The following is a 14,809-nucleotide window of genomic DNA, read 5'->3' on the forward strand; positions in this document are numbered from 1 at the left end:
TCTGGTTTTGCCGACGGGACCGGCGACGCCGCTGAGGCACGGATCTCTGCCGGGCCCCCGCCTGCCGTTATGAAGCCGAGGCTGAGCAGCGTTTCCACGAAGGGCCGTCCGTGGGCCGCTCCTCGCCTCCGCTCCCGATCGCTGCGCGAGTTTCTCTGCCCCCGCGGTCTCGGCCGCCTCCTGGCGCTCGCGTGGAGCTCTCGACGCGCTCGGTAAAAATCGCACTCTACGCCTTCTCAGTTTGGCATCGTAAATATCAATAACACACGTTTATTCTCTTGGCCGAGACATTTGGCCTGGGTCCGCAGTAAACAGGAGGCCGGAGAGGGAGGGTGAAGGCGTGTTGCCCGCTGAAAGCCAGCATGGCCTGAGCTGTTTCTAAGCAACGTGTCGACGTGGTGCTTACTGAGAAAAATGCCCCGAAGGAGAGGAAAAAACAGTGTGAGGTCTCAAGCATTTCAACTGCCATTTTAGCATGGAGACTTCCTGCCGGCTGGGTGTTTACGTAGGAAATCTGGTTTCTGAGCGGTTTAATGAGTGAGGGCTTTCATAGGTTTTCATGTTATTCTCGGAGGTGCTCTGTGTCTGTGTTCGCTACTGCTTCCAGCTCTTTATAGCATGAACGAAAGCTTTCTTCTTGGACAGTGGGGCTTGCCCTGCTCTTAAATACCTTCAGGCAAGGGAGAATAATTTTTAGAATTGTACTGCTTCTGTGTTTTTGCTTTTGGGTTTTTACTCATGTTTCTGTGTATGATAGGTGACCTGCTGTGTTTTGTGTTAATTTACACCCGTAGTTTACTAACCAAAACTACCTCTGGACAGTGGTTGTACGCTGTGAGGTAGGCAGGGCACCCAGGTGTTTGTTGCCTTTGGGGTGGTAAGTTTTTCAGTAAAAAAACTTTTCAAATGGAGAGGCATCATCTCCCATGGAAGTAAGGTTAACATAGTCTTTAGCACTGCAGATCTAATTGAGTTTATGGATGAAGAAGAGCTTAAACTTTGTCCTTTTTTTAAAAAAAATTAATTTGATTTTACTTTTTCTCATTCTAGAACATTTTTGTACAATTACAGAAATTGTCTTTTGTTTATGTGCTGTGATATGCATAAGGCTTGTGTGAGATACTGCCCAACTGAGTATTACCCATCATAGCGCTCTGCACTGCGTATTACCTGAAGAGCTTTTTATAATAAGATAGTGGTGGTGGTGTTTTAACTTAAATTGCTTATTTATTGAAGCAAATGATGGTCCATTGACTTTAACGAAAGCATTGACATGCTTCCAGTTGCATGTGTTTTGATTAGTATTGTATCAGAACAGGTTTTAAGGGGGGGTGGCATGTAGATAGTTAAATACAAAATTATGTATAACTGGGTATGATCATGTAATGTTGTCTTTCCCAACATGGAGGTATTAGCTGAACAGTTTGATTATTTTTCTTCTGAGTTCCAACCTTTCTTTCTTTTTTGAGTTCCTAACTGATCCTCCATATTGAATTGTTACTAAATTGTCTTAGAAGATTTTTCACATCTCTGTACTGTTTGTCGAATACTTGTTAATTGATGTGTTCGAGGCACAACTTGAAAGATGTCTCGAAACAGTTTGAGATTGTTTCAGTTACATAGCTTAAGGGGCAACTCTTTGCTTTAGTCTGAAAAGTAAAGTTTTAAATGGGAGCTTATAAAGCCTCAATAAATGCTTGAGTTTTGAATGCTGTCGAAGATAGTTTTTAATTTGCATAATTTTTTTCTTACTCGGAAAAGAACAAAGAAATCTCCAAATGTAATAGAGAGACCTAACATCTATGAGAGTGCTAATGTAGCTAGAAGTAAAGCTGCACAGGGCAAGTTAAATGTGCAAAAATATGGTAAGGCATGAAAACATAGAAACTATGCTGTAAAATACTACTTCAGTACGGAGTCTGATTCTTCAATCTTTTTTAGTGCTGAATAATGTCTTATGCTCCAAATGTTGCAAGTAGAACTAGATGTATGATAATGGAACATATGTTTTGAGAAAGGCTATCATTATCTGACTATGTGATAGATTTTCAGTGACTTCGAATTCAAATGTGTTGATGTTAATAATATTCAGCATTTATGGTATATTTCAAATCACCTATGCATGTTAAAGTTACTACTTTTAAAATACCAAAATATATTAAATAGAACACAATACAGAAAAAAGAATGATCAGTAGACTGTTACTCTCCACCTCTTTTTTTTTTTTTTTTTTTTTTTTTTTATATAAATCCCACTCCCACTGTTTCTCTGTCTTTGACTGAAGTTTCTGTTTATGTCCTGGTTGACTAAATCATCAAACAGGTACTTTGTTTCACACAATGTGTTTTTAAGCTTTGTGATTGCTCTTTCTTAATTTGATTTGTATTTAAGTGCTTTGTTAAATAGGGTGTGAGCTTTTTGAAGAAACTGCCAGTTATAGGAAGGTAAACACATCTTTAGTATTCTTTTCGGCTAAGTACATGATGCTTTCTAAAATGGGCAATCAGACTGCTTCTGGCTGCAAACCTTTTAGACCTTCTGGTTAAAGAGGTTTTGTGGCACATCAAATGGATGTTCTCTTCAGAGTGCTTCATTTAAACAAGTGCTTAGAGACTGCATGGCATTAGTTGAAAAGTATGGTGACTGTAAGTGGGAGTTTATTAACTCTGTAGACCCTATGCAGACTTTCTTTTATGGTATAGCTAACCCAGCGGGTTTTCCTGTAGGAAAATGAGAATGCTCCTTAACTCTGCAAATAGTTGTAGTCACTGTAATTTAAAGGAGAAGGCCAATAATAAATGAGATCTGTGTGTTCTTCAGTAAATATAGCTATTTTAAAAATAAGAGAGCAAGGCCTTAGTATGTAAAGTGTTGGTAAGAACTATTAATAGGAAAATATTTTTGTGTTGACACTTTTGCTGCAGAAATCCCACAATTGTTTTAATAGACTCTGGTGGTGGTGGTGGCAGTGGGAGCTCATGTACAAGCAAATCTCTGTGCCCCATCCTGCGTGGCAGGGTACTTACTGGTGCTTTATTTGGCTGAACTGTATGATCAGGTTGATTCAGTTGACAGACGATGGAAAGGCTTTTGCATTGTAGGTAAGACTTGTAGACTTTGTTGTGTTGAAGTTGGTTACAGCTATGGATATGCAATCAGGACTTAAGATGCTACTAAAGAGGCAGTATGCTGTTTTAGTAACTGCTCTTTAGACATAGGAAACAATGTCATTGTACTCCAAAAGCACTCGGTGCTAGTAGTGTTGTCCTTGGTAGCAGTGGAAGCTTCAAGTATTCCCTTTCACCTCAGTGCTGCATTGCATCAGGCTGCAAAAGGACTCAGGAACTTGATCTGCTCTTTGGAAGAAACAGAAATAACTAAAAAAATCTATGAGAAAAGTATTTAAGTTGTATCAGTTCCATAACTGTGCCATAGGATGACTTTACAAAAATGGAATACTTCAAGATGGCTCTAGTAAACAGGATACCTGTGGTATTGTGGTATGCCTCTGAAGATGATCAGGGACCTCTGTGGGCAAGACAGAGGTCTCTAATTCAGCAGTAGTTTGTTTCTGCTGCTTCTCCAGAAAGTACCATATTGGGGAGCAACATGTCCCAAGTTCTGGACGCACTGGAATCCCCGATGCTGAGCAGGATTTTAGGGGGAGCTGGATGTACCTGGGGACAGGGTTCAGCACCTGATCATGGCCAGCGGTATAAAGCTTTTGTCAGGATTCAGCTTCTCATGAGTTCAAGGCAGATACTGGGAGTTTTTGTCACGCAGAGGTGACTGTCCAAGTTACCCTGTTCTAGATATCTGCAGAAGTTTGATGGAAGCCCTTAACTGGCTGGAGCAAGATTCTCCTTATCAGCTACTATGTTGTATCTTCTGTACATGGGACTCTTGATGAGTTTAGAAACATACTTCTGCTGTTTCTTTCTTTCCCCACTAGACCACTGCAGGAATTGCAGATTTGCTGTCAGGTTTACAGTACTTAAAGTGAAGTCCATGTTTCTAACTGCCAGTCCTGCAGGCTGTATGTGAACACCTAATCCTGCTATCCTCGCTCGTAGCTATATAGAAAGATTTGTCAGGTTAAACTATATGTTCAGTTACCTCTATAGAAAACATGCCTTTGTACAGGAGCCATACTTTGGCTTACAGTGTGGTGTGGTTTTTTTTCTTTTTTTTTTAATTAGTGGCAGCTTGCAATAAGAAAAGGACCCAGCCTTGACTTTTAGGTCTTGAAGTTTACAGGGCTGACAGTTTAAACTTTTAAACTAAGCAATTCTGGTATGCAGTCTTTCAGTCATTTAAAAAAAAAAAATCACCAACCCCTCCATTTCATGTCTCAAGTCCAGTAATTTGGATTAGCAATAATCTTACCTTGTTTAAAAAAAAAAAGTATTCTATTCTTAATTTTTGCAAAGTTTATTAGCGGATGTTGTGGTATAGTGTCTTTTGCAAGACATCTCAGTTGGAAAACCTTGTGAAATTTATTCATCCTGAAAAAGAGAAAAGAGCAACAATAGTAAAAAAAGTAGTGAACAGTCAAGATTTTAGGGTTATTTGTGACTAGAATTTCCTGTAGCTTTTGTAAATTGGTAAATTTCCCTCAAGTTAATGTAGCAGACAGTACCACTTCAGATGGGAGGGTGAATCACAGAATCATTGAGGTTGGAAGGGACTTTTGAGACCATATAATCCAACCTTCCTGCTCAAGCATGATCCTTGGTATTCCTTCAGCCATGAAATGCAACTCTTGGATATTTTTTGTCCATGAAAATAATTGTTTGTTCTACTGAAATTCACATTGTATTGATTTGTCTTTATATATCTATTGAATCAAATAAAATTCACATGGAAACAGTAATAATTTTTATGGAGTTATCTGTGCCTTAATATACCTGCATCACAATTATATTTGTTGAAGACAGTTGGATTACTATAACTTACTTTCTTGTTGCTTTACAACAGGTAGGAGGAAAGCATGGTTTAATCTGGTTCCTTGTCTGCTGGGTTAACAGGTTAATGTTCTTTCTGAAAGTACCAGATTTGTGAAGTCAAAGATGGCCACCAGAGTTGATAAGAGTCAGACCCTGATACGTTAAAAGAATGACAAAGCTTACATTTGTCCTTTTTGAAGGTTAAGCTTTTTGTTATCCAGAAGAATAGTGGACTCTTCAAAGATGGTGGTACAGGCAGGAATAGTGATGAATAAATAACATTTGAGCTACCAGAGTGAGAAGAAACGGATCCTGCTTTTTTTCTTTTTGCTAACTTGCTATCCAATGGCATATTAGAGGTTGGGTTTTTTTTATTTGTTCAAAGATAATCCAGCTTTGCAGTATGGTAGATAACACAATACGGTGTTGCTTTATTAAATATTCTGAGATTTGACAACTCATGCAGTAGCTCTTTTGAACAGATTTGTTGAAATTAGCAAAATTGGTTTGTTAACTGATGATAACATTTTGAAAGGCTTTTTTAATGAGAGGATTAAATTTGTTGAGAAAGTGTTTTAGTGTAGTGTTGAGAAATATTACTGAGGTGTAAATTACCTTCTCTGTTCTCTCTGTTGATAGATGAGATACGTTAACAGTGGGTTTGAATAGTTTGCTTTAGGCCATACAATTGAAGTAGTCTGTGCTGGATAATATTACAATTTAAGGAAAAGCTGCTTATAAACATCACGATTTTTATAGTTTTATGTATCGTATTTGTTTATTTCTTTAGAGATAATAATTGAAATTGGGGGAAAAACTCAGTTTGCTGTACATAGTAACATAAGTATTAAATTTTATGTGTATGTGTAAAAAGACCTGTGGTGTTTTTTTTTTTTGTTGTCTTTACCATAGATATTGAAGCTCAAATTCGAGAAATTCAAGGAAAAAAGCCTGCTCTTGATGAAGCACAAGGAGTAGGCCTTGATTCCACAGGATATTATGATCAAGAAATTTATGGTGGCAGTGACAGCAGGTTTGCTGGATACGTCACTTCTATTGCAGCAACTGAATTGGAAGATGTAAGTGATTTTATGTATTTTGTTTGTTTAGGACATGCATTATAAGTATTTTGGGATTAATTTTGAGTAACTTTTAAAGCAGTTGCTGAAGTAAAAGCAGTTATTATCATTAAAGCCATACTGGACCAGATATGTCTTATCCAGGAAGCTCATAAGTTCTAAGTCTGGCTTATACTTCATGAATTGTGCTTTGAAATTCATGTAGGCCCAAGCAGAAGGCAAAAAGTTGTGGCCTGGTACTTAATCAGTGTTAGCCTTGACTGGAATGGTTGACTTTGTTCTGTTCCTACTGCCAAGGTGAAAAATGATGGTGAAAAAAAAATACAATAAAACTTGGACCAACAAACTTAAGTGACTATTTTAAGATTTCTGTTTCTTCTTCGTTTCAAATTTCAGAGCAATTCTTGAGAGTTGACTTTTTCACTGTATTATGTTCTCCTTATGTATCTTACTTGTAAGATTACTTTATATTAATTTCTAATGTTAAACATTTGACCACACTTTCAGTTGCAGGACTAGTCAGAAACTACAGTTCTCACCATAAATACATAGGCAATTACATATTATACTGAGTGAATTATATTTTTAAGAGGAAGGAAGATTGTTATGTTCAGCTTAGTACTAGTTGATAAATTTTTGTAGTGATGTACTATGTGTCATCTGTAGACTTCTAAGAATTCAATAATTAAAAATTTTCATTGCAAAGTCTCACTGAAATCAGGTCATAGTTCTAAGAGCAGTTTTTCTTTTGGGTTGCTGTAAATTAGTGCACAGAAACTGGCTGCTAATAGGAGGAAACAGATAGCAAAAGCATCTTACGTGTTCCAAGTACTTGTTATTGCCATTGTGATTGAGAAGGTGTAACTAAATCAACATGAATATATTTTTGAATTTTTCACTGTTTCTGAAGCTTTTTTAATTGGGTTATTTACTGAAATTTTGTTCTATACCTAGCTGGCTTTTAAGAAAAAATGATTTGAATTTCTGTGCACCAGTTTTCATATGCCAACTAGGGAACTATATCAATAGTGCTAATATGAAATACAGACTTTTTGTATAACTAGTGTAGACAGCATACTGGATTAAATGTAGCACGTTGCAGAATACTTGAGTGTTACAGAGAAAAAGTTATCTCTTTAGTGATGCGGATAGGTTTATCTGATTCAGCAACTTGGGAGTAATAAAACAAGCTACATGAAGAAGCTTGCTAAAATTTGGAATTAACTATTCTTGTCCATTTTCATATTTTGTATGACCACAGTATGTTAATTTGTCATTATTTTATCTAAATATTATATCAACATGACAAATTTGCCATGTGTTTTTATTGACAGGATGATGATGACTACCCTTCTACAAGTTTGCTTGGCCAGAAGAAGCCAGGGTACCATGCTCCAGTGGCATTGCTTAATGACATACCACAGTCTACTGAACAGGTGTGTCTTAATTGAAGGAACAATAAAATACTGATGCAGGTATTAGGGGAAGGAAGTGTTAAAGTTTTTTGAGACCAGGTCTTGTCTTCTGGAAATACAAGATGTATGCAAAGGGCTATGGTGTTTTAATTTTGCTATAAGCTTGTTACTGCTTTTGTTTCGAATTCCACAGGGTGATAAAATTGGCACTTCTGCATGTAAAGGCAATGTGGGCATATACACTAAACTATTAAAATTTTTTATTGATAGGTCAGATACTTCAAAAATGAAAATAACTGGAAAATTTAATGTCCTTTATACTTCTAGTTTTGTAAAGAAGATGTAATCACTTAGGTTCATTTCTGGAGTATTTTTCTGTGAAATTTAAAAACCTATGAAGAAGCGTTAAGTCCCCCTGCAAAAAAACAGAGAAGGGTTGACAGCATGAGATGCTTTGGTGGCAGGTGAATAAACTCTTAAAATAGTAAATTTTTATCAGAAATTATTTTGTAAGAAATTCTGTTAAGAAAAATTAAAATTCCAGTTACAGAAGTAAAATTTATATTGGCATAGTGTTTTGACATTCCTGCCTAGTTGAGATCAAAAATAAAGTAGACCTTTTTAGCAATACTGAAAATGAACACAGGTTTATGGCCAGCAGACGCTTTCCATATTGTTCTTCATACATATGTGACTAACAAGCTTTTTTCGGTTTTTAGTATGATCCTTTTGCAGAACACCGTCCTCAAAAGATTGCAGATCGGGAAGATGAGTACAAAAAGCACAGGCGGATGATGATAATTTCCCCTGAGCGTCTTGATCCTTTTGCAGATGGTAATTTATTTTGAGTTTTCTATACCCTTTATGAAATTTGTTGTCTTTAATTGTCTTTAGCCCTTTGATTTCTGTTGGCATGCTTATGAACTTAGTTTTGTTTTAAGCATCCCCTTTTCATAGAGATTTGGTTAAAAACTAGATGCCATATTCTTCATCTTTATAATACGAGTTTTCTTTCCAGGTAGAAGGACAAGAAAATAATGAGCCATTGCCATAGAAACACAAAGGGTTAAAGGTTTCTCTTTTCATTTTGTTTTGGGTTGTGCATTATACTTTGAACAACTTGTGTATTGAGTGCTCAGATTCTTTCAGTACCTTGAAAGTTTTCATTCCAAGTCATAGATTTACAGGGTTACTGCTTTTGAAATGCTAGTTCTCAAAATAGAGCACCTAATTCTTACCATCCTATGTAAACTTAGGTGGTATAGCTAAAAGAAACAAAAGCATATATAAGACTTTGATACTATTAATAGTTCAAGTCTGTTCTGATAATTTTGGAATGCAAGTCAGGAAAAGGGGTGTTAGTGGGTCTGACAGAAACTTTCTTCAGGTGAGTGAGTTTCACATGTGGCAATAAGGTGCCTGTTGGCTTAAAATTAGTAGCTATTTTGCAGGTTTTACAAATGAGAATTTCAGCCTGCATGAATTACTAGGGATATTAATAATTTTACTTGCTTAATTGTAATTGATATAAACATGTATTGTCAGAATTCACAGGCCCATACTAACTGTCCTTAATTTCTTTCCTACAGCAGTACTGCTATATGCCAGTCCTGTCTGCATTCTTAAGGGTGCAGTTCAACACATCCTGTGTAGATTATGGTGAAAAAGTATTCCAAAGGAAAGTCCTATCAAAGCTAGTGTCAGAATGACACAGGCAATTGGGCAATGATCTTCAGCATAGAAATGTTTAAGTAGTTTGTGTTTTTTCCCTAAATTATAATGCTATACTACTTGTATAGCAAATCTGCACATTTTTCTTAAAGAAAAGTGTTTTTCTTGACAAGTCTCATTTTTATAAAGTTGGGCTTCTTGTAAAGTATTTAAAAGTTTAGTTATTGAAAGATACACAGCATAAAACAACATATGGTATACAAAACCCATTACCTGTGAGTATCGTTGTGGTGGTATATGTACTGTATTGCGTTCAGCTCCCAATCACAATTGTACCTGGAGTAGAGAAGAGGGGGAAAGTATCATCAAACAGTTTTTTGGGGTTTTTTGTTTTGTTTTCTTTCTTTAATGAAGCCCTTTTACAATATTACACTAGAAGATCTGGGAAACGTGTCCAGATTTGTCAAACTTATAAATGGGTCCTTATGATGAAACATTTTAAACATTACTTAGGTATGCAATAGTTACTAATAGTCAGATAACAACTAGGATTTAACAGCTTACACAAGGTAATGTTTTGAATATAAATATCTTTCCAAAGTGTTACTAATGGTAAAGAGATAATTTTCTAGGCTTCTATTCTGCTGCTTGAAGTCAGAACTGCTGATGGAGACAAAGGCACGAAAGTGTACGTATTCCGGATTAGCAACCCAGGAACCCATCACTTCTGAAGACTCTTAACTGTGTTGTCATTTTATCATTTATATCGACTTTTAAATATTTGTTTGAAACTGCAGTAGTTACATTTGTGTTCAAACAGGTTAAATTGATCAGCAAACTGAATAAACGTAAGATACATGTAATTTTTTAAATTTTCAATCAAAAAGTAAAATTAAATGATCATGGAATAATATAATATTAGAGCAGGACAATAGAAAATGTCAGTAGTTTCTGCTTATCCTGTACTCATTGTGCTCCATTCCTGTTGCTGTTCTCTTCCGCAGGAGGGAAGACACCAGATCCTAAAATGAATGCCAGAACGTACATGGATGTTATGCGTGAACAGCATTTAACAAAAGAAGAGGTGTGTGGAGGGGAGGGGTTTATATTTGAACTTAGTTTCTTTGTCCAGCCTTTGAAACCATGTTAAGAAAGTGGGAACAGAAATTCTATTGGCTTTTTGTCTTGATTTAAAAGTCCTTTTCTTTGGAAAATCCTGTTCTTCACATGTTGAAAGTAGAATTTAAAGAGGAAAATTTTGAAAAACATTTGTTCTATATAATACCTAAACAATGGAGGGAGAAATAGTCTCAATATATTTTAATCTAATTTTTTTTAATCGCCCTTGGACTTTATTTTCTTTCAGAGGATGAGAGACAAACTAACAGTCACTGAGGGGTGTTCAGTGTGAGACGTTGGGTTTTGTGAGCTCTGTGTAAACAGAATCCAGGGAGGTTTTAAAAGGCTTTTGTTGAAGCACTTTCAACAGATGTTACAGTACTAAGAACTGGTGTAAGGTTGACATTTGGTTTTAAATATTTAAAAAAAAAGTAAAAGTACATGCTTTATATTAAAAATTAATTTTAATAGGTAAGAAGATATTGGTAATATAGTCAAATTTCTTGTCTAATACCTACAGTGCCATCTTGTTAATTAGAGCAAGATCTTGTAGTTCCAGTGACCTCCGTAGATTTACATTGGTTTATCCTACTTGACTTACCTTAATTGAGGAATTAGTTTATGATTTTGACAGTCTTACTGCTTATGGATCCACTAATAAGTGAAAAACAGTCTGGGTTAGTGTACTTTAACAATGTCATCCTAGAATTTTAAATAAGAATTTTGGGGCTTTTTTACGTTGTGGAATATAACTCACGTGAACACATTTTCTAACTCATCTGCCTTTAATTTACTGAAGTGGAATTTGTTTGGAACAGATGTGTGATGATTTTAAGACATGCATGTAAGTGGCAGAAATTGATGGCACTCAGAATTCTCCATGTGTTTGCATTTGTTGTAATAATGGCTTTTATAAGAAACCAATTGAAACAGCCCCTCCAAACACATAGCTGCTCTGTCAGTATAGAAGGATTTGAAAAGAGAATGAATTTGAAATGAAAGCAGTACTTAATTACATGTTATTTGAGCAAAACCTCAAAAAATAGCATAAAAAGATACAATACAGCTGAAAAATCTTTTAGAGGTATAATCTGAAGAGGACTTCTTAAGAAATCTGTTTCTTATGTTTGTCTTTGTGTCCTTGAATAGAGGGAAATTAGGCAACAGCTAGCTGAAAAAGCTAAAGCTGGAGAGCTTAAAGTCGTCAATGGAGCTGCATCTCAGCCACCTTCAAAACGCAAACGGCGTTGGGATCAGACAGCTGATCAGACTCCTGGTGCTACACCTAAAAAATTATCCAGTTGGGATCAAGCAGAGGTAATAACCCTAGGTTCATCAGCCTGTCTACATAAGACATTATTAATGCTAATCCTCTTGGATTTTGGAAGTTCTTACTTTACTAAAAAAAGAGTAACTAGCAGTCTTTTACTGTATAGTATGAGAGATATTAATAGTTTTGGTTTTGTCTTGTGTAGACTCCTGGACATACACCATCTCTGCGATGGGATGAAACTCCAGGCCGTGCAAAGGGTAGTGAAACTCCTGGTGCCACCCCAGGCTCAAAGATATGGGATCCAACTCCCAGTCATACCCCAGCAGGAGCTGCAACACCCGGACGGGACACACCTGGTCATGCAACACCAGGCCATGGAGGTGCCACTTCCAGTGCACGTAAAAATCGATGGGATGAAACACCTAAAACAGAAAGAGGTATTTATGGTGAACTGGAAAGCTCATAAAAAGTTTTGAATGGTTAATTGTATGGGATTTTTTCACCTTAAGTAAACAGTAGATTCAGAAGTCAGGCAAGAAGTAATTATATTGTGACATCTAGTGGTTGATGTGAAGTGATGTTTTTATCCGAGTTTGTAGCATTGAGTTCTGTCTGTTAGCTTAACTCACATCTGTGAAAGCACTTCGGCTCAAAAGTTGAATTAAAGTTTTGTGGTATATCTAGTGACTGTTGCAGGTTGGGATTTTAATGCATAGTGGACGTAGTAAAGGAGCTCATGCTGAATTGCTTTTCATGATACATTTGTGTGTGTGTTGTTCTTGAGATGTTTAATTTTTTTGAAGTGGTTAGCATTAAAACAAGTTTTGGAAGCATTTTCTCACCTGCCTGATTTGAATTAGCCTTGTGCGTCAGAGAACAGTGAAACACCATTGTTCCTTAATGCTTTTATCAACCGAGTATCTGGAGTGCTTTGTCCAATTTCGAGAATATCTGAGTTCTTTTGTATTTTTTAGCATTTTATCTATTTATGCTAAGATTCAGCAAGAAGATGACATGCTTTTTTCATAAAATGGAGTTCTTTGTTGGATGTTTTTAGTGTAATACCTGTGTTTTAGTGTAATGCCGAAGTAGTCTTTACTTTTTGTCTGCTGTATTTGTTTATTTGATACTTGTTGATTTGTATAGACATTTGTATAGAGGATGAGATACTGAAAATGGATTTGGATATTGATACTATGGATGGAGTATATACTGTTCAGCTTTCTGCAAAAATTGTTTTTTTTTTCCTTAGATACTCCGGGACATGGTAGTGGATGGGCTGAGACACCTCGTACAGATAGAGGTGGTGATTCCATTGGTGAGACACCAACCCCAGGAGCAAGTAAAAGAAAGTCACGATGGGATGAAACACCTGCTAGCCAGATGGGTGGCAGCACTCCTGTTCTGACACCTGGCAAAACACCCATTGGTACACCAGCTATGAACATGGCAACTCCTACACCAGGTAAGCCCAGTCCACTCTCTAAGGCTTCACTTTCTTTTGTGGAAGTGAAGCACTTACCTTTGTATTGTATTTTGAAATAGACTTCTGCCTAACACGTTCTCCTTCTTGTTTGAAAGCAGTCAGTATATGCTCAGTTTACCATTTTTAATGCCTGCAGCAGCTGGGTTCTGGAGAGGAATCGAGGCTAAGGTTATATGTCTTTTCCTGTTCAATTTAGTTGGTAAAAAATTGATAAAAGGCTCTCTAAAAGGTTGAGATCTTACTGGCTACAGATTTCAAGTGCTATGGAAACTTTGGCTGAAGAGAGCACTTAAAGGTTAAGTAAACAAGTCATCTCCTTCCGCATACAGAAGATTTTTTTTAAATTTTTTATTATTTTTTTTAAATTTGAATATAGGTCATATCATGAGCATGACTCCTGAACAGCTGCAGGCTTGGCGTTGGGAAAGGGAGATTGATGAGAGAAACAGGCCACTTTCTGATGAAGAATTGGATGCTATGTTTCCGGAAGGATATAAGGTAATTCATCTGGATTAAAATACAACAGATCATGATGTTGTGGGTTTGTTTTTTTTTTTCCCCCCTGCCAGAGGATATTGGGGTTTTTTATTATTTATTAAAACCAAGTAGTCCCAGAAGTAGAATGTTTCACATGAAGTATTGATTATTGATCATAGACATTTGTTCTATTCAGTTACTGATTTATTGTGAATCAGTTAGAAAGGGAGAATTAAGATGATCTCAAAGGCCAGATCTTATTCTGCTTCTCAATGTTGGGAATGCCTGTCAAGGCCAGAAACGAGCTCTGAATGGACTGATAAAAATCTTAAGTCCAGGTGTAGAAAAACATAGAAGAGTCACAAATTCTAACTCAGCAAGTATGCTGTATTGATACAGATATTGAAGTGCTGCTTTAATACTTTGTAAAGAGACTTCAGAGTTTATTATCTAAGCTCTCAACAGTGGAAGTGAGCTTTCTTCTGAAATACTGTCAATACAGGATAAGCATGAATACAAACTGTCATGGTGGATTTGTTTGTATTGCTGTAAACACAGGATCTAATGTATCCAATAACACTCGCACAAATCCCCAAACAAATAAAAGGGAAGATGCAAGTTTAGTAATGGTTTGAATTTGATGCCTTCCTCTTTTTGTTTCTGTTGTGATAAGATAAATTTTATTCTTTCTTCTGTAGGTTCTTCCTCCACCAGCTGGTTACGTACCTATTCGCACTCCAGCTCGGAAGCTTACAGCAACTCCAACACCTTTGGGTGGTATGACTGGATTCCACATGCAGACAGAAGACCGGACTATGAAGAGTGTTAATGACCAGCCATCTGGCAATCTTCCATTCCTAAAACCAGATGATATCCAATACTTTGATAAACTGCTGGTAAATGAGGTTTCACTCATGCTGATTAAAATTTTCTGATTTCTTTTGAGTATGCAGCAATGCCTATTTATTTGTTTGGAATTATTTGTAGGTTGATGTTGATGAATCAACTCTGAGTCCTGAAGAACAGAAGGAGAGAAAAATAATGAAATTACTTCTGAAAATAAAGAATGGCACACCTCCCATGAGAAAGGTGAGATGAATTGTCAGATGCAATTTCATTTTTCAAAAACCTGCATTTGTTTTCAGGTTTAGTTTCAGTTGTCCATGGGATCTTCATTAACATAGTCTTCTGAACTTTGATATCTGTTGGCATGGTTTAACCCCAGCTGGCAACTAAGCACCATGCAGCCGCTTGCTCACTCCCCACTGGTGGGATGGGGGAGAGAATTGGAAAAGTAAAAGTGAGAAAGCTCACGGGTTGAGATGAGAACAGTTTAATAATTG

General features: G+C 36.6%; 1 protein-coding gene across 1 annotated transcript; it reads left to right on the top strand.

Moving 5' to 3' along the window:
- Nucleotides 1-69: 69 nt before the first annotated feature.
- On the top strand, nucleotides 70-14,555 carry LOC104157091 (splicing factor 3B subunit 1-like; the record flags this gene model as incomplete). Its single annotated transcript, XM_009698854.1, has 14 exons — nucleotides 70-212; nucleotides 1,762-1,865; nucleotides 2,407-2,444; nucleotides 2,948-3,101; nucleotides 5,859-6,025; nucleotides 7,360-7,461; nucleotides 8,160-8,274; nucleotides 10,116-10,195; nucleotides 11,380-11,547; nucleotides 11,706-11,940; nucleotides 12,756-12,968; nucleotides 13,366-13,487; nucleotides 14,165-14,362; nucleotides 14,454-14,555. Coding segments are annotated over exons 1-14 (1,941 nt in total), but the record flags the coding sequence as incomplete, so codon positions are not given.
- Nucleotides 14,556-14,809: the final 254 nt, after the last annotated feature.

The sequence above is a fragment of the Cariama cristata genome, unplaced genomic scaffold, assembly GCF_000690535.1.
Source record: "Cariama cristata isolate BGI_N322 unplaced genomic scaffold, ASM69053v1 scaffold39254, whole genome shotgun sequence".
Taxonomy (NCBI): Eukaryota; Metazoa; Chordata; class Aves; order Cariamiformes; family Cariamidae; genus Cariama; species Cariama cristata.